We start from the raw sequence: 20,531 nt of genomic DNA, 5'->3' as shown, positions 1-20,531 counted from the left end.
TGCTTATATTTGCAAAGGTTGAAACATATTGGAAAATTATGGGTAAAGTGTTTATTTGAATATAGTCATCAAAGGTACCAGGATTATATGAACATATTGAAGAATAATTTGGACTGATTTATCAAGCACCAAATGTTTATGTTTATTTGAATCAAATTGTCAAATCAGACATTAAAGGGGCGATAAATCAAAGTGTTAAATTTTTATGATGAAAAGATTAGGAAGTCGTCCACTTTTGAATTTAGCAAAAAAATATAAAAATTGAAGGTTGCTGAAACTATGTTAACATTTTTTTTAAAGAATATTCTTATTCCTATCTTTTTATCTTTCATCGCAAAATTCTTTAACTGGAAAGTCTTCATCCTGGCAGAGTATAAAAAACCATTCTGATCAAATATATACCAATGAGCCACTTTACGCATCAACAAATCGTTTAATTAAGATCATTTTTATTCGTGATGTTTAACTATTAGTAATCATTTTATTTGTAGTTTAAATACATATATCATCTAGAATACGGTTTGTGATATTCAATGTACAATGTATATTCCTACTCAATTTTAAAAACATTCAATAAACCAACATGTAAAGACAGATGACTACGTCACAATAAACTTTTACAAAATTGATCTGTGTATGCTGTCTTCCAATGCAAAATGAATTTTGGTAAATTTTGTTATGTTTGTTACATAGTCTTTCGAATGAAAATTATTTTTTAAAACATGTTTCGATAAAATGTATTTCAACTGCTGATGCATTGTATTTTTTTAATGGTGATGTTCCGTGTCCTTTGACACATTATATTTGATTGTCATATTATGATTTTTATTCAAAGATTTTTTTATTTTTTTATTCGATTGGATATATATATAGTGTACAAGATAACTTGATATTTCAGAATTATTTTCCTAGATGTAATGATCCCTTTAAAAGCTAACAACATGGTTTTATAAACAAATCAAGTGTCGTTTAAAAAAATATACACTTCGAACACAAATTGAACTTAAAAGTGTAATTCGACAGAAGTATAAGTATTCAATATAATTATATGTTAATACATATTCATGTTATCACACCAGACACCTGCATATGTATGAACAAGCGATGACCAGGAGAAAAAGATGTGTATATTTAAGCAATTGGTGTCGTTATTTGAGTCATTTGAACATATTAAGGCACACACAACCGATATGTATTAAGGAAGAACTGACCGTTGTAATTTCTTGTCTGTTTAAATAGGAAGTATATTATTGAAAAATTCAAAAAAAAGTTGTCCATGCCTTAAGCACTTTTGAATAAAAAATATGAAAGATATTTCTACAACAAGGCATATTTGTTTATTTAGAATTGTTTTATAGGTTCGTAAAATAAACAATCATGAAAAATGTAGTGAGCATCAAATACTCTACGATTTAGAGGTCACATTCCCATCTCACACGATGGCGAAATATATAACAGAGGTGAGTGTGATATTTTTGTACATGTTTTGAGGAACGAAATTTTTTCGAACAGAAGGAGACAAAAAAATCCAGTGGATATTTTTGATAGTCTACTTTAAAATTCAAAAGAAATAAAACAAAATATCACAATTAAGAAAAGATACAAATCAAACACTAATGCTACGTGTATATGCGGGTAAATAATAAGAATTGATGAAACCAACAATACAAGAAAGTGCAACATTCCTAAACTGCGTTTATCTGTGGCTTTGTACTATGGAATATACGGGTGAAGGTGTCACGAACGACTCATCTTGCAATCAGCCAACTATTATATTAATAATAAAAACTTAAGATGTTCATAGTCAGACATATAAAATTGACTTGAAATTGTGCGAAACTAGTGAAAAATATGATGAACCTCGCTTTTCGTCCTGTTATAAAGTTCATTTAAAGTTCTTAAAATGAATTGTATATGTTTATATTGAAAATCTAGTTATCTCCCGTCTACCGAAAACATATTACACTCTGAAAAAGAAAAAAAGAATCACATTACTATATAAAACATTAAATAAACCGTATGACTTAAATATATACATTGTATGTTGTATTCCTTATCTCATTTTTAAAAAATATAAAAGTAATAAGATATTATTTTCATATTAACTGTCTTCATCTAACTATCACTTTTACTGGTTGTTCCAGTAAACAGTCATGATTTTCCAAAGGTACTATCTTAGAGTGGTATAATCAGACTTTTTAGGCACAAATAAGAAATACTAGCTGGTTTTACTTGTATTGATTCTAAACTCCATTTGCACATAAAGCTCAACGTCATAAGTAGCATGACGTTACAATACATACATAGCGGTACCGCGAACGTCTAATGAACACAGTCCTGAACATCCTGGGGGCCCGCGAATGATAATTTAAGCAAAAAATAAAGAAAAACTTTAAAATGAAATAATTATTGTCTCTCAAATGAAATAAAACTTTGACTTTTTACACTTAAACAGTATTTATGCTTTACGGAACGGTTGAATCCAACTTTTGATTTTCTCCTTGGCATCAGTTTTTGCTTTTCTGGTTGAAGTAATAGTGTTGTCACTTGAATCACACGGAATATCTGTTGATAAGAGTTCAAGTGGATATAGCTTACTTATTACTCTAGACGTCGTGCCATTTTTAGTGCGTAAAGTAGCAGACCTACAAAGTCCATCCCTCCCATAAACTAACTTAACGATAATCGCTATATTCCACACTGTCCTTGGTGTATCATCATGAATCTGTACAATGTCGCCCACTTTAATGATTTGAGTGTTAATTCCGGTGTTTCTATGTTGTTCCCTAAGTGAAGTGAGGTATTCTCGTCGCCATCTGTTCCAAAAGTCGTGAATAATGCGTTTTTGAACACTAGATTGTCTATTTGCTGTGTAATGTGTTAAGTTTTGTACGTTCTCCTCACTGCTGAAATTAATTGTTCCTGAATACGGTAAAGTTTTAACCCGTCTTCCATAGAGAAGATGAGACGGTGTAAGCGGTTCATCATCGGTAAGGTCCGTTGATACGTGGGTTAACGGACGATCATTTAATATAGCCTCTATCTCGATCACAATTGTCTCTAGCACTCTAAAAGTAACCAGTGCTCGTCCTAAAACTTTCTTTATGCAATTCTTGGTCAAGCCGATCAATCGTTCCCACCAACCACCATATACCATGGTGCACGCTTCGGAATAAATTTCCACTGGGTTCCATATATGTTGAGTTGCTCCTGAATAGTAGTAGATTTTGTAAGCATTTCAATTTCCTTCGCTGCTGCGGTATATGTTGTACAATTGTCAGACATCATGATTTTTGGTAACGATTTGCGGCTGGTGAATCTCCTTAACGCTAGAATGAATGTTTGTTCTGTAAGGTCTTCACCGATTTCAAAATGCACAGCTCTAGTGTAAGGGCAGGTGAATAGACAAATATATGCTTTACTAATACTGTTGCTTTTTGTTCTCACATTCAATGCTCCTGTGAAGTCGACACCGGTTACGGTAAACGGTGGTGAATCATTAAGTCTGTTGGACGGCAGTGGTGGTGGGTCAGGTGTATGATATGGTCTTCCGGTAATTTTACGGCAAGTAACGCAATTACGGAGTATTGATTTCACACATTGTCGAATCGACGGAATCCAGTATGACTGGCGAATAAATGTCACTGTACTTTCTAATCCAGAGTGAAAATTCTTTGCGTGTGCATCCATCACAATAAATTTACAAAATCTGTCTTTTTTCGGTATTAGTACTGGAAATTTAGCTGATTCATCAATAGGTGCATTGTTAATTCTCCCGCCACAACGGATAATGTTCATTTTATCCATGTACAATCTAAGTTGCTTCACTAGCGCATTTTTCTCTGATTTGTTGTTTAAACTCTCAATAACATCCGGGTATTTACGCAGTTGCGAATCTCGAATCCATGAAGTCAAAGCAGTCTGAATTTCATTGACACTAAGATTTCCTGTTAGTTTGTCATTATTTCTACAGTTGTTTATGAATTGATACATGTATCCAGTTATACGCAAAAGTTTTTGGTATGAGCTCTAGCGTTGTATATCCATAATTTTACTTATTCCTTCATAATATCTGATTTTCTGTTGCGGTTCACTAGTTGATTGTCCTTGCTCAATGGTAGTATTAAGAATGAGTGATTCTTTATTCTTCCACTGTGGCCAGTTTGATTTGTCAGTGAGCCATTCGGGTCCTTTCATCCAAAGATCCAATTCTAGGAATTTGGTTGCAGTTACTCCTCTCGATAGCATATCTGCCGGATTTGAATCTGTCGGACAGTACTTCCATGTGTATTCTTGCGTAATTTCGTTAATTTCCTTCACTTGATTACTAACGAAAACGGGTAATTGTTTCTCAGTAGTAAGCCAACTTAAAGTTATCTGACTGTCACTCCATAATGTGACGTTTGTAACATCCAAGTGCGATTTCAAATGCTTGACGAGTCTTGCGCCTATCAAAGCTGCACTGAGTTCTAACTTCGGAATAGTTAACTGTTTTAGTGGTGTCACTCGATTCTTTGACATGATAAGTACGGTTTCTTTTCCACTGACTAAATATGCGCATGCTCCATAGGCTTTCAAGCTTGCATCCGTAAACACATGTAATTCTACATTGTCTGATTTTTCTTTGAAATACGGTCTATTCATTTCCAAATGTGAACATTCATTAATATCTTTTAGTACACACTTCCATTCTGTTGTAGTTTCAGATGTAAGAGGTTCATCCCAATTTAATCCTTTCTCCCACAAAGTATGCACAAGCATCTTACTACGCACAGTAACTGGACCAATAAGTCCGAGTGGATCATAGATTTTAGACGATTGTCTTAAAATCTCTCGTTTTGTCATACGTGTATCTTCAATATCGGTGTATTCCGGTTTGGCGAAAGTAAGTGTGTCGTTACAAGTGTTTCATCTCAATCCAAGCACTTTTATGAGTTCATCTTTGTCTAATACGCTGTGTGAATTTGCGCGGTCTCGCAAAAGTTGAGAATTTGAAGCCCATGAGCGCAAGTTAAATCCTGCTCTAATGAATAAGTCTCTTGATGTATCAAAATATTTCAGTAATGCACTCTCTGTAGAAAAACTCGACAGTATATTATCAACATACAAATCGTTCTTTAAAGTGTCAGTATATTCACAACGGTTCTCTCTCAAGTGTTTTTGTAGAACGGAATTCAGTATGAATGGCGATGAAGTGGCTCCAAATAATACAGACTTAAATCGGTAAGTTGATAGTGGAGTTGATGGGTCTGTTGGTGTATCGAACCAAAAGAAACGTGTGACATCTCTATCCTGTGTCTCTAGTCCCACGTTCAAGAACGCCTTCTCTATATCAGTAGTAACGGCAAATTGGTGTAAACGAAATCTTAAGAGAATGCCGACTAAGTCATTTAAATTGGTTGGAGTAGTCATCAAACAATCATTAAGACTAGACGATTCTGATGTTGCTTTACAACTGCAGTCGAATACGACCCTGATTGGTGTTGTAGTTGAATCTTTTCTCACAGCATGATGCGGAATATAGTGTATTTTGCTCTTTTCATCGGCCTCATTAGTAGTATCCACTTTCTCTATGAAGCCCCTTTTCTCCTGCTCAGCCATTATTTCTACATATTTTTCCAGTAGTTTGGGTTCTTTGCTAAGTCTTCTTACTACACTTTCCGTCCTTCGTTGTGCAATGGCTTTATTTGTCGGTAACGTAGGGTGATTCTCTTTCCATGGTAACGTTACAAAATATATGTTGTCATGGTAACGAATTTGTTTCTCTTCATAAGTCTTTTGAATTGCCATCTGTTCTTCTAACTTTGTAGTGTCAATTTTCTCGGAAGCCAGTGACTCTATTTTCCAAGTCGAACTCATCGGTTTTTGTTGCGATCATCACGTTCATCATTGAAGCTCTCTTGTATCCATCTGTGTCCGAGTTGTGTGAATGTAGCGTTCCAGACAACAGGTATCCGATTTTTGATTTAACAGCTGTCGGTCCTTCGCCTCGGATAATATCATTCTGAACAATTGACCAGAAGTAATCAGCTCCAATTAGAATAGAAATTTCAAAGTTTTCATCTGCTGTTACTGGGTGAGCTAATTTGATTCCTGACAAATATGTAAGTTTTGCTGCTTGGCGTACATAGGTTCTCATCGGTACTGCGATCTCTGGAACGATCAAGACTCGAATCGGAAGTTTACCCTCTGTAGTTATGAGATATACCAATCCTGTACTCAAATGGCGAATTTTAGTACTTTTGCATTGTCTCCAAATCCGGATAGGTTAACGCTTTCAGTTCTAGTAGGTTTGAGTTTCAATTTTTCGGCTAATTCCTCTGTGATAAATGAGCGCTGTGCGCCTTCGTCAAACAATATTTTTGCATCAAGTATTTCATGTTCTGCACTTACTGGGTTAATTGCTGTCTTCAAAAGTACACGATCTGTCGATTGCGAGTGTAAAATAGTGTCTGGTTCCTCCGCGTTGTGTTGAATTGTGCCTACGGTTATATCCCCTGTTGGTTTGTTGTCTTCATTTGTTTTAACATTGTCTTTGCAAATGCTGGTGTGATGACGTTTGTGACACTTGTTGCAAGTTTTTGTAGATTTACATGCGGACAAGCTATGGTGTCCTAGACAGTTAAAGCATAAACGATCTTTTTTCACGATTGACATCCGGCCATTGTAATCAGATACTTTAGTGCAATTAACAGACGAGTGTGGCTCCTTACAGTACGCACAGAGTGGCTTGGGTTTAGTGTTAGTTGCGTTTGTATTCTTGTTACCTCTATTTCGATTACTATAATTTGTATTTGTCAGAAAGGCGGCGGTAGCTGTAGGGTGTTCTAACTGTTCTGAAGTTTTGCCTGCATCCATAATATAAAGTTCATCGACAATTCCACGGCGTAATTCATTCAGTTGTAAATCTGTAGATCTATATTGTCTGGCAAGATTTCTGCGGATTTCACCGGGTAGTTTGTTCATAATAATGGGCACTAAAAACGCTCTATATGTGTCTTCACTTTGACCTAATGACTCCAATCCTCTAATGTGTATCTCAATTTCATCGTAGTAGTTTTTCATGCTAGATATCGTGTATTTAGGGGCTGGTATATCAACTAGTGCTTGCATATACTTCCGTCTTATTACATGCGATTGTCCATATCTTTCTTGCAGTAAAGAAATAGCTTTCTCATAATTTGCATGTGTAAGCGCAAACCCTGTGACGGTTTTCAATGCCTCATCATGGAGTAGTGACTTCAAATAATTAAATTTCTGAACGTTTCCAAGAGTAGTGTTTTCGTGAACGGATGTCTCGTATGAATCCCAAAATGACTGCCACTGCATAATATTACCATCAAAGGTAGGAAGATTCAATTTGGGCAACTTGTTGTACTCATTTAATCTAGTGTTACTACGTGAAAACTGAGTTTCCGGTACACGGAAGTTTGAATTACATGTATTCTGTTTATTGTATATCTCGGGTTGAGCATAACTTTGTTGATCATGAGCAGGTTGAGCATAACTTGGTTGATCATGAGAGGGCTGAGCAGAGGCGGGTTGAGCAGAGGCGGAATGTGAAGGGTCGCTATAACTGACAAAATCTTTTGCATTTGTACTGAGTGTGGATGTATTGACAAGAATGAGCTTTTGTATTTGCGTTATTTTTCCATCTAATGTGTAAGCATACTCATCTGAATCGACGATCTCGGCTTCTACTTCTCCTTCATCAAGATTTTCTAAAATGTCCTCATTAAGTTTTTGTAGTGTCTCTTGTTTCTTCAACAGATTGTTCACAATTTTAGTTAACTCTTCAATGTTCACGGGCTCATCTCCGTCGTCTCGGATGTCCTCAAATTTCTTCAAAAGTCGGGAAATAACGCTTCTGTGTCCTGCACGTATAGAACGTAGTTTGGAACTCATCTTGGTCCTACGGCACCAATATCTTAGAGTGGTATAATCAGACTTTTTAGGCACAAATAAGAAATACTAGCTGGTTTTACTTGTATTGATTCTAAACTCCATTTGCACATAAAGCTCAACGTCATAAGTAGCATGACGTTACAATACATACATAGCGGTACCGCGAACGTCTAATGAACACAGTCCTGAACAGGTACAAATCAGAGGAAGTAGAAAATCCAGACGAGAACAAACAAACAAAGGAGTTGTTAGACTTAAGTCTGCCAAATGTTCAGTTGCAAGTATTCCAATATTCAAGCTTGGAACACACAAACAATGTGGTCGATAGATTTGAGCCTGCCACTTATTAAGTGTCAAGTTCATGTAGTGCACTCCTATGCAAAACGGAATAAAACCAACTATGATATTCATAGATTTTGGTCTGCTAATAAAATCAGTAGCAAGTGTTTCATGATATCAGGGACAAGACAATATTAACATTGTGATTACAAGATGCAAGTCTGCAATAAATCCACCAGAGTTCAAATAAAGAAAAGGGAAGCTTCATAGGTCATGTATGTCACATTACGGCTTATAAAAATGGAGAAAAACCCACACCATGTAGTCAGTTTATTTATAAAAAGCCCCGAAATAAACCCGAAATCAAAAACTAACGGCCTTGTATATTACATGGATAAACAGTACAAATACAAACACAAAACAAATATGATAAACATGAACCAGTGACATCTACTGAAATACATGCTCTTTGGCATTTTACAACATCTTCCTTTCTTCCTCTTTTCTATTTATACAGTTATATAGTTTCCACATGCACGTTTTAATGTGTGCAATGAAGATTGTGGTGGTGTGGGTTTATTATACTTCTTTATTTTTGGTGGTTTCAATTCAATTGATAGTACATTTCGAGAATAGTTTATCTTATATTAAAACAGTATCAGAATCTATGCAGTTTTCCAATATTTGTGCAATAGTTTTGCAATCAGCCAACTCATATATTAATAACAAAACAATGGATGTTCATAGTCAGACATATACAACTGACTTGTACTTGTATGAAACTAATGAAAAGCTTGATGAACCTCGCTTTTCGTCCTGTTATAAAGTTCATTTAAAGTTCTAAAAATAAATTTTATATTTGAATATTGTAAATCTAGTTATCTCCCGTCTACCGATAAAAATAATTAAACTCTGAAGAAGAAAAATATAATCACATTACCATGATTACTGTATAAAACATTAAATAAGCCGTATAACTTAACAAGATTAATTGTATGTTGTTTTCCTTACCTCATTAAATATAAAAGTAAGAAGTAAGTTATGTTTATATTAATTGTCTTCATCTAACCATCACTTTTACTGGTTGTTACAGTAGACACAGTCACAATTTTCCAAAGGTTCAAATCAGAGGATGTTGAAAATCCAGACAAGAACGAGAGAACAACGGAGTTGTTAGATTTAAATCTGCCAAATACTCAGTTACAAGTGTCCCATGCATATTCAAGCCTAGAACATACAAACAATGTGATAGATAAATTTGAGTCTGCCACATATTAAGTGTCAAGTACACGTAGTCCACGTCTATGCAGAACGTAATAAAATCAACTATGTTATTGATAGATTTTGGTTTGCTAAAAAAAATCAGAAGAAAGTATTCATGATATCAAGGACAAGACCATATTAACATTATGATTAAATGATAAAAGTCTGCAATAAATCCATCAGAGTTGAAATGACGAAAAGGGAAGCAATCATAGGTCACATTACGGCTTATTACAATGGGAAAAAACCCACACTATATAGTAACTTATAAAAAGCCCCCACATAAATCAGAAATCAAAAAATAATGACCTAATATAAACAGTACAAATACAAACACAAAACAAATATGATAAACATGACCCATCGACATCTACTAAAATACATGTTCATTGACGACAATAACACAACATCTTCCTTTTCTTCCTTTTCTATATTTTTACAGTTATATAGTTTTCAAATGCACGTTTTAATGTCTTAAATGAAGATGGTGGTGGTGTGAATTTATACTCCTTATTTTTTTATGTTTTCAATTCAAATGATATTAAATTTCGAGAATATTTTATCTTATATGAAAACAGTATCAGAATCTATGCAGTTTTCCAATACTTCTTCCGTAGTTGAAACATCATGCACAACAAAGAAATAACAAAATTATTTAAGAAAACAAATATCATAGCTATTCACATGATGTCCCCAAATATATGTTTTACTTGGGTGAGCACACGTTTTTCTTATATAATATATATTTGTTAAACAATTTTGATACTGTGAGTTATTTTACAACATATACAATAGTCGTGATGATTTGTTTCCATAGTAACGCGTTTAGTGTGAAATTTGTACTCCTTGTATAGTAGTTTAGAACAAATTTAAGAATAAGGATGGTTGCCTTTGAATGTGTTCGTACAATTGCCGATTGGGCCTTATTACCCTACGCGTTTTTTAATTATTAAATTTGAATGAATTATGACGAAAAGTAACTAACAGTAAAGCGAAGAAAGTTGAAATTAATCTAAATGTAACGAATGGCAAAGATGAAACGTTAATTTACATTTATTCCAAAACTAACATATATGGTGTTTGAAAGGCTATAAATAAAGATATACTTTGTTATGTTTAAGCACAATCACCAATAGACTAAGATGTGGTGTCATTGTTTTTCTTGCATTTGTTTCAATCGTACTAGTATCAAAATCTGGTTTAAAGATTCAAATTATCAGGCAGAACAGAGTCTTTATTTATTTATTTTTTATTGTAGACAGCTATAAATTCTCGATTCTTTTTTTTTTTGTATTATTTATTGACAAATTTGATGCAGATATGAAATTTATTTTATAACTTTTCTTTTAAATAGGGAAACAAATATTTACCAGTTTACCTTATGGTAACATCTTATTCTTTTAAAAAGAAATAATTTCATTGATAACATTGCATATCATGATTGTTGTAAAAGCCAAATAATTCTTAAGGTTTAATTTTTAAACATTATGGAATATACAATACATTTTTTTGGTTTTGTGATCAAGTAGGAAAACGAATACTGTTTGTGAAAGCACATTTTAAGAGCAAAATGTCCATGCATGTATATATTGTATTTAAATCTCTAGCGTTTAGTTTTCTGTTATTCACATAAATGAACTTTTTAATTTCTTTAATTATGTTTTCTAAAATTAAAACATTTTGGGAAAGTATGAAAAATTCTATCCTTTTGCATAAAGACCACAATCTACATTAACCACAATGTGATTAAACATCAGGCTGAAATTAGATCTGATTTTTAGAAATAATTTTATTTAATTATGACAATATATACACTTTTTTGTAACTGCTTTCGTAAATGTTTATTGATCAAGATTTACTGGAAGAAGGAAGTACAGTTATTTTTGAAAGGGCGTATTATGGACCAGAAATGCATTTACTGTATTCTAAATTGATTTGTCTAAGCGTTTTTAATTGCGAAATGTAACTTAATATCGGCTTATTACTGATATTCTCTATATTTTTTGTTAACGAAGGAAAAACTTATATGAGTGCCCTGAAATCGTATAGGGTAAAATATTGCAATAAATAAATGTAGAATATTAAAACGTACGTATAATGAGTTTGTAATGGATGGTGGAATCTGTTCAATAATTGAGTTATCGCCCGTCGTCCAGGAAAACCTACGCGTAAAATCGATGGAAAATTTGATAACTTAAAAGTAATAGAAAGACAGGTCAGTGATCTTTCTATTGTATTGATATAACAATCAGGAAAACTAGATACCTCGGATTTATTTGTCTTGAAATACAATATTTCGAGGATGAAGTAGGTCACAACGATTTTAAATACTTGACGAAATGCATGTGAGGTTAATTTAAGTCAGTAATGTAGGGCGTCACAAAAAATATACAGCCTCGAAATAACAAATTTGCTAAAACCAGAAAATTGATATCTTTGAACAAAAATGAAGAAATAGTTATACTTGACATCAAGAACTCATAACAAATATAGTATCACTCTCCGATCAGGAAAAAAGGAGCGTTTGTATCAACGTTCACTTACTATTCATGCTGTAAAAGAGCTACACACAAATATTTTAAATTGTCTTCACATCTTTTTAACATACAACATATTCAATGTGTTGATTTTTTTTAAAGCAGATAATGAATTTCACAATTCAAACTTGTGCAAATAAACTCATCATAGATACCAGGACCAAATTTTGTAGAGACGTCAGACGCGCGTTTCGTCTACAAATAACTCACCAGTGACGCTAGAACCCCAGAAAAGATGAAAAAGCCAAATAAAGTACGAAGTTGAAGAGCATTAAGGACCAAAATTCCTAAAAGCTTTGCCAAATACAGCTAAGGTAATCTATGCCTGAGGTAGAAAAGCCTTAGTTTTTAAAAAATTCTAAATTTTGTAAACAGTGAATTTATAAATAAAACCATATCAATGATAATTCATGTCAGCACAAAACACTGTGAAGTAAGATTAAAAAAAGTGATAACAGTAAGATGTATACTCTTTGGATTAGTCAAAACGCAATTAATGATAGATAATACAATTAAACCGTTCCGTTCGTTTGTGGCAACGTTTCAAAGCAGATATGCTTGTTTGTAATTTCAGTTCAAATTCGACTATTGTACATGTACAGTGGTAGCACTATATATGTCAGTCATAACACTCAAACTACTATCGTCCGGATTTTACAGTTCTATATTCATGTTTACATGTTGAAGGACTTCTATCAAGAAATGTCTTATGCGCATGTTTATGTTTTGTTTGTTATTAATTACAAAACATTTAAAGTGCAGCAGTGATGCAGTACAACTCTACAGGACAGAATTTTAAACGGTTCATTTATTGGAAATCAATTCAAATTACGGCATTTAGTTTCATATATATAATGTGTCTGAGGAGTTGTTTACTTTACAATTCAAACAAGAATCCAGGTATTCCGATTTAATATTACAAGATCTTGACATATGTTGGTATACAAATATAAACATAGTATTAAATGAATGGACACACCAATCGCTATTTGTCTATTGAAAGAAAGTAAGCCCTGATCTGATCAATAACCATTTCTTTAGTTGCTACTTCTATTCCAAATTAATGATTTCTATTGAGCCCTTAAACATAAGTGCATAACTACGGCAAAATATTTACACCTGTCGTTCGCCCTAGCGACACGATACAATTTTGTTCAAATCAACTTAAATCTACATTCAATTTTTGTTTTTGCACTTTTTATGAAAAATAGCATGAACTATATCATATGTTTAAGCCTTTTTCTAAATTGTCGTATAGACATATTGTTTGAATAGATCCCTTTCTTCTTTTACACTTTATTGCTAACATGTGATACAGAGTATGCTGTTTGTATATCACTGATTATTTGGAGTTGGCGGTCTGAAACAAAATATATTTAGTTTTGGAAAAAAAACTAACCCCGATACATTATTTATGTATGTGCCTGTCCCAAGTCAGGAGCCTGTAGTTCAGTGTTTGTCGTTTGTTTATGTGCTACATATTTGTTTTTCGTTCATTTTTTTTTTACATAAATAAGGCCGTTAGTTTTCTCGTTTGAATTGTTTTACATTGTCTTATCAGGGCTTTGTATAGCTGACTATGCGGTATGGGATTCGCTCATTGTTGAAGGTCGTACGGTGACCTATAGTTGTCAATGTCTGTGTCATTTTGGTCTTTTGTGGATAGTTGTTTCATTGGCAATCATACCACATCTTTTTTTATAAGTTGACAATTGATGATGAATATCACTAAAGCAAAAAAGGTCAACAATGGTGAATTTAAAATTATTTAATTGTTACATTTATAAAACATGTTATATGAATTTAGTTATCATGTCATGTACATTCTTCATATGATAACTTTAAAACTTTAAAATTAACTAACATCTACCAAGCGATGTAGGTAGAGCAATGCTCATTTTAAATGTTTTCAGACTGATGGATGAAAATATAAATGACAAGAACAATGACACATTGGTTTAGGGGTAATATAATTCTTACATTTCCGCTAAACACACACAAACATACACACACACACACACACACACCATTCAATCTATCTAAGCGTGGATCAGATTCAAAATAAACTGTTTTATTGTTGAATACAAATATTGATAAGCTCAAATTTATCATTTTGGAGGATGTTTAAATAATTGCAATTTTCCGTTGATTTTTCTCAATAAACAAATTTTTTTTGCTGATGATTTGGATTTTTTGTGTTCTGTTCTGTTAGGTTCACATGATTTTTAGAAACAAAAATGTTATACAAAAAACCTTTTCTAAACATCAAACAAAAAAATCAATTTGATAATTTCCAATCGATTTGTTTAACCCATTTAGATAAAGAGCTGCATTATTCTATGAATATATATGGTCTTGATAAAATTGAAAAGGAATTGGGGAATGCGACAACAACCCGACCTTAGAGCAGACAACATCTTGATGTATATATTCTATGTACTGACGTTGTTAATCATCTTAAATACGTGTAATAGTGTTCTGTCATTTGTCTTTGTAAATTATGAACGTTTACTGTTTAGTCCATTTTTGGTAATATCCTTTAGACGTGGCTCAGTACTTGTACATCCCGACATTGTGTTGTTGTGTTGATGTCAATTTTTATCTGCATGTGTTTCAATTTTGCGAATGTGTTTTATCTATATGCAATTTTGTTTTTCTATGTTGACATATTTGTTTGTTTTCATATTGATTGAGATTATAACACAATGTTGACTGCTGTACTTTTGTTGTTTTACTTTAAAGTGTCCCTCCTCTTTGTTAATTGGGTCATTCTGTTTTCAATCTGTTAGTTTTTAAACTTAAAGAGACGTGTGTGACAAATATCCACCCTGTAGCCAAAATGACTTGTATATAAACAGCTGCTACATAACTAGTATTTTTAGAAGTGATTCAGCATACATTTATCATAGGTTTTTTTAGTGTCATAGGTGTCAGATAGTGCAGGCAATGCATATGTTTAAAAATAAAGGTATATAAATTGAAACAGGTAAAACCAAGTCATAAATTAAACTAATATAATTAGACAGACTCAATTACTTTATAATTTAAATGGTGGTTGTTCTTAATATATACTAATTTTCATAAAACACAATTTATAATTCTGCATTCCTACTCAAACTACAGACTGTAACATTTTGTAATTTAAGCTGGCATTATACATGTTCAAGGACATCTATCAAGGAACATCGATTGCGCATGTATATTTTTTGTTTGCATGAATTTCAAAACATGTAAAAGTAAGAAGTGATCCAATAATTCCTGCAGGACAGAACTTGAAGCAGGTTATTTAGTGGAATTAAATTTAAATGCTCCAATACAAAAGGGAATGACGTCATTTTGCTTTATAAATATAATATGTCAGACAAGATGTATGTTTTTCGCGTAAAACTATTATATCCAGACAATGTCATATCGATTGAATATGACTTGATCTGTACATATGTTAGTATCTATTTATATGAATTTTATTATACGAATTGAGAAAATCCGCTCTTATGTGTGCAATAATTATGCTCACATCTGTGAACCCTTTTAACAAAAAATCTGTTGTGCCCACTAAACAAAGTGCTTAACGACTGCACAATATTTAGATAAACTAATCATAGATACCAAGGTTAAAAATGTGGTCGCCATACGTGGTAACATCAACAAAAGATTCTCCAGTGAAGCTCGAATAAGAAAAGTAAAACAAAAGCCAAATAATATCTGCATTACTACCAAGTGATAAGAAATGCTTTGTTTTGTCTTTTTGTTTGTGCGTTTAATACTGTTAGCAGTCATATCGTTATGTTTCAAATATCTTTATAATGAACATAATTTCAAAGGAAACACTTGGTGATCAGAAACTTTTCACCGGGTTTGTACTAACATGAGCAACACAACGGGTGCCCCATGTGGAGCAGGATCTGTTTACCCTTCCAGAGCACCTGAGATTCCCCAAGTTTTCGGTAGGGTTCTTGTTGCTTAGTCTTTAGTTTTCTATGTTGTGTTATGTTTACTATTGTTTGTCTGTTGGTCTTTTTCCTTTATAGCTATGGCGTTATGAGTTTAAATGTCCCTTCGGTATCTTTCGCCTCTCTTTGACAAGTGTACAAATTTTCAACTGACGCTTTTAATTGTTTTAAACATTTTTTTCAATATAAATACTTTAATGCAACATAAATAAAAAAAAGCGTATAATTGCTGAACGCGTTTATAATATTTAGTAATACATTTATGAACAGAGCCGCTGTCATTTTTTCCTGTCTTTTTTTTCTTTTTTAGAATTGCTATAGGTAACCGAAAAGATACATGTTTTGTTAGACTACATATACACATGCACTATTGTGTTTTGAACCTAAAGTTCGAGGTTCTATAAAAAATTATGTTTCTATTCAGTTTAACTAATGATAATGTTACTATCTAGCTACAATCGTAAATGCTATGAGTGTATAAAGACAAGCTAACGTTTTGTTAAGTGTATTATATATTAAAGCGTAATGTTCGAAAACCACAACATATAATAAACTTTAAACTGGTTATATGTAAAAAGAAATGAACGCTGAATAACGAAAGTAAATGAAATTCACACTCTATAACTGCATGCACCTGAAGCGCCTTTCTGCATAAGAGCGACATAATTCAAGCCACATTAGAAACAAATTGTACATGAGCAAAGACAAAAACAAAATAAGTTGACGAAAAAGTTCATATATACAATACGCTCAATGGGAACTTTTGATCTTTAACTGGCTGTTTATTTATTGTTCATTTCAGTTGTAAAGAAAATGTTTTAGATTTATTAATAACTAACATTTATGTTATTGTAAACAGTGTACTTAGTTTTGCAGACCGATGAATTGGAGAATTTAAAATTGATCACGTAAACAATACGGTATATAGATAACAATCAATACCTTTCAAACAACTGAACATATATTTCCAAATATGCAGAATAATTTACATTCACGTTTACGTTATAAATGGGTATTTGGTTGCAATTGTATTCATTTTCATTTTCTAAAATGTTTCTATCATATATATGGTACATTTTATATGTAATTATAATAGTATCTTACAGTAAATCTCTTTAAAAAATGTAAACGTAAATAACAATTCCTCTGTGAGTCTTGAATACGAATGTAGTAATATAATTGTCTGTGTTCGCAGTATGAAGGCCAAGGTAGACCACTAATGTTGAAACATGTAGATATATTAATTTGAATTTGATCAGTTCAAAATTTAGTACACTACACTGGTATCTATTTTAAAAGAATAAATTTATATGTAGATATGTGTCAGAAAAACCCCTACTTTGATAATACGTCAATGGTAACAATAGTGTAATATACACTACAGTCTTTTTTATCCAATGTAATGTATTAAACGTCTGAACAAATTGTTACAGTACCGACATTATGTGAATGATCGTACTAAGCAAAAAGACATTCGTCATTTGAAGTTATATGAAAACATCAAACATATTTTGATATATTGCTTCTGTGATTATAATTTAGAACTCACTTGTGACCACCATCGTTCTACCTATTGGAGCCTCCAGAAGTGTTTTTATTAACAATAAAAAAGAAGATGTGGTATGATTGCCAAAGAGACAACTCTCCACAAGAGACCAAAATAACACAGAAATTAACAACTATAGATCACCGTACGGCCTTCAACAATGAACAAAGCCCATACCGCATAGTCAGCTATAAAAGGCCCCGAAATGACAATGTAAAACAATTTAAACGAGAAAAAACAAGTATAGTTTTGACATATAGCGTACATGTCCATGATGCTTTCAAACATTTATTACTATTCCATGTTATCTTGATATATCAAAGATTCACAAATTTAAAAAAAAGAATTTGCTCGATGTTGGAATTGATATGTTTAACACATAATATATATATACATATATTAAAAACAAAAATGATGATTATTTTAGTTTATCTAAGCCTTACAACTTACGAGATGACTTCAATTTTTCTATTGTTGTTTTTTATTTTGTATAGAAGAATATTCAAACAAAGTTTGTATTGTGCCGAGAAAAATCTGACACGCTATTCTATAGCTTGAGTATCTTTTTAGAATTACCCAAACGAGTACATTTAGTTGGTCACCTGTAATTCTGCCTCTTGGAGTTAAACTATACCAAAGCTGACTATTCGATATGGATCATTGTTTAAGGCCGTACGTCAACCTACAATGTATAGTTGTTAATATCTATGTCATTTGGTCTCTGGTGAAGAGTTGTCTCATTGGTAATCATACCATATCTTCTTATTTTCTATTTTTTTTTATTAAAGAAAAGTCATACATTTTAATGTTCGAAAAGTACCGATAAGCAGTTATATTTGGTCAGATTATACAGGTTACTCCATTGACTCATGAATGGAATGTTGGGTGAGCACAAATTTCGCAACACGTTAAAGAACCCTCAAGCTTGAATCAACTCTTTGAGATAAAATCATAGCACGTGGAATGGGGTGTATCAACATAGAAAAATAAGTACAGACGTCCGGCTGGATCTTGTTTAGACGTTAACCACATACGATCATTCTTATTTTTAGACAAAAAGGTCAGACAAAGATTTCACATGCTTCTTAACAGAAGATGAACAGATTGACTCATTGACATATAAATTTTGACCCATTGTTATATTACTCCGTGCAATTGCACCTTATTGATATATTTTACATTAAAAAGCGTTCAATTTAAAGGGCTCGACAGTTAAATGACGTTATCATAAGTGCATCCTCAACAGGTAATTCGTACATAAATCAACTTGCCTGTTTTATTTTTTTTTTTATTTAATTTATTTTCAATTAGCAGGTAATTTACGGTTGCAAAAAAACCATTTGAAAATGGGTCAGTGATCGACAGAAATAACGACCAAACATAAATTATAATAATATGTTGATATTTGATTGATGTATTATGTTGGATAATAGGATTTAAAGGGCCTGACTATTAAATTGTGATTTAACACTCTGAACAGTTGGTTTCTTCATTTGTCAAGTCAAATCATTTTGATAATAGTATTTAGTTTGCATGCAAATAGTGTAATTGTGGTTCTGGGCTTATCCATGTTATAACTGACAGAAACTGCTGCTTCTGCACCATCGTTATCCAGTAAACATATATATATGCAGTACCAAAATTTCAACGACAATTCAGATTAAAATTAAAGGGCCCTACCGTTTAACTTCACTATAAGAGGGGATTTCTCGATAGTTATTATCAACAAACATTTCTTATTTATTTGTCACATTTACTGTTTCAAGTCAGAGGCTGCACAGGTTCATTGTTAGTCAATGCAAATTATATTTTTCTGTTATGGTGTGATACTACCAAATCATAGTACGTCACATCCGGTTGTATACACAAAAAAAAGTCGAAAAGGATATTTGACATTTGAAGAAAATTAATCCTACATTTCATTGCAGTAAATAAATTCTGGGCCATACATATATATCTTTGGTGTTTCACAGCACCATTATTTTTCATTTGGTTTTTCTATAGAATAATTTGGAAACCTGAGGTTACATTGTTACTAAAGCTTGCACAAAGAAAACAAAAGGTGAAAATTGTATTAGTTAACTTCCAGTGATGGTTATTTTCTTATATGCAACGAAATGTTATTTGACATTTTGACGTTAGTACTGGACAGGATAAAACTTTACTCATGACAAGTATTTCTTTATTTAAAACAAAGATAAATTCTGCACATTTTTTTGAAAAGTGCAAATTTAACAAAGACTAATAGGGGGAAATCAATGGTGGTATTACACCTTATGTGCCTAATTGTGGTTATGTATTGGTTAAGCTTATCATCCATTTACGGTCACAGAAAACGTTTTCTCGTGGGCTATAAACAAGAGAAGTTTTAAACCTTACGTAGCAAATGAAACAAACATATTGTCCCAAAATTTTGTTTCAGTGAAATCGTTCAAGTTAACACGTACTCGGTCTTGTTTTATACACATGAGGAGAGTCCATTGCAAATCTTGATATCTTAACACTTTTGGTTTTTATAATTTTGTTTTGTTTTTTCTAATCATTCATTAGTTAACGTTACAAAGGTTTTTGGTTTTCACTAATGGAACTGTTATAAAAAAAAAAGAGTAAAATCACAAAAATACTGAACTCCGAGGAAAATTCAAAAAGGAAAGCCCCCATTAAATGGCAAAATCAAAAGTTCTAACACATCAAACGAATGGATAACAACTGTCATATTCCTGACTTGGTACAGGCATTTTCTTATATAGTTTACCTGATTGTTTTTCTTTTTTTCTAAATTTCTGTGGTTGATATGGGTGACCCCGACTTAACATTTCACATCATAAACTAACAAAAAACTACTTACGTGAATTGAAAGCAAAACCGTACATCTTTCAGCAATAACTTTCAAAATAGCAACATTTTCTGCGGCTTGAGTAAGAAGTCGGAAACAGTTTTGGTTTGGCAGCTTAATCGTATTAGTTAAACCGACAGCATATTTATGGCAATTTATTTATCACAAATTATGGCACTTTAATTTATATATGCGAGAAAAAATAAAAAAAA

The 20,531-nt window shown here is 32.5% G+C and overlaps 2 protein-coding genes across 2 annotated transcripts; both read right to left on the bottom strand.

Moving 5' to 3' along the window:
• Window positions 1-2,458: 2,458 nt before the first annotated feature.
• LOC134701657 (uncharacterized) lies at window positions 2,459-3,993 on the bottom strand. The gene is made up of 2 exons (XM_063562794.1): window positions 3,423-3,993; window positions 2,459-3,210 (listed from the first exon to the last, which is right to left on the bottom strand). Exons 1-2 carry the CDS (start codon window positions 3,991-3,993, stop codon window positions 2,459-2,461), a joined length of 1,323 nt encoding a protein of 440 aa, XP_063418864.1.
• Window positions 3,994-4,908: 915 nt separating this feature from the next.
• Window positions 4,909-5,790, bottom strand: LOC134701656 (uncharacterized). Its single transcript, XM_063562793.1, has one exon. The coding sequence runs from the start codon at window positions 5,788-5,790 to the stop codon at window positions 4,909-4,911; it is 882 nt and encodes a 293-aa protein (XP_063418863.1).
• Window positions 5,791-20,531: the final 14,741 nt, after the last annotated feature.

The sequence above is a fragment of the Mytilus trossulus genome, unplaced genomic scaffold (genome assembly GCF_036588685.1).
Source record: "Mytilus trossulus isolate FHL-02 unplaced genomic scaffold, PNRI_Mtr1.1.1.hap1 h1tg000247l__unscaffolded, whole genome shotgun sequence".
In the NCBI taxonomy this organism is placed as follows: domain Eukaryota; kingdom Metazoa; phylum Mollusca; class Bivalvia; order Mytilida; family Mytilidae; genus Mytilus; species Mytilus trossulus.
The sequence above is the reverse complement of the archived record's forward strand: the minus strand, read 5'-3'. Positions and strand labels throughout refer to the sequence as shown.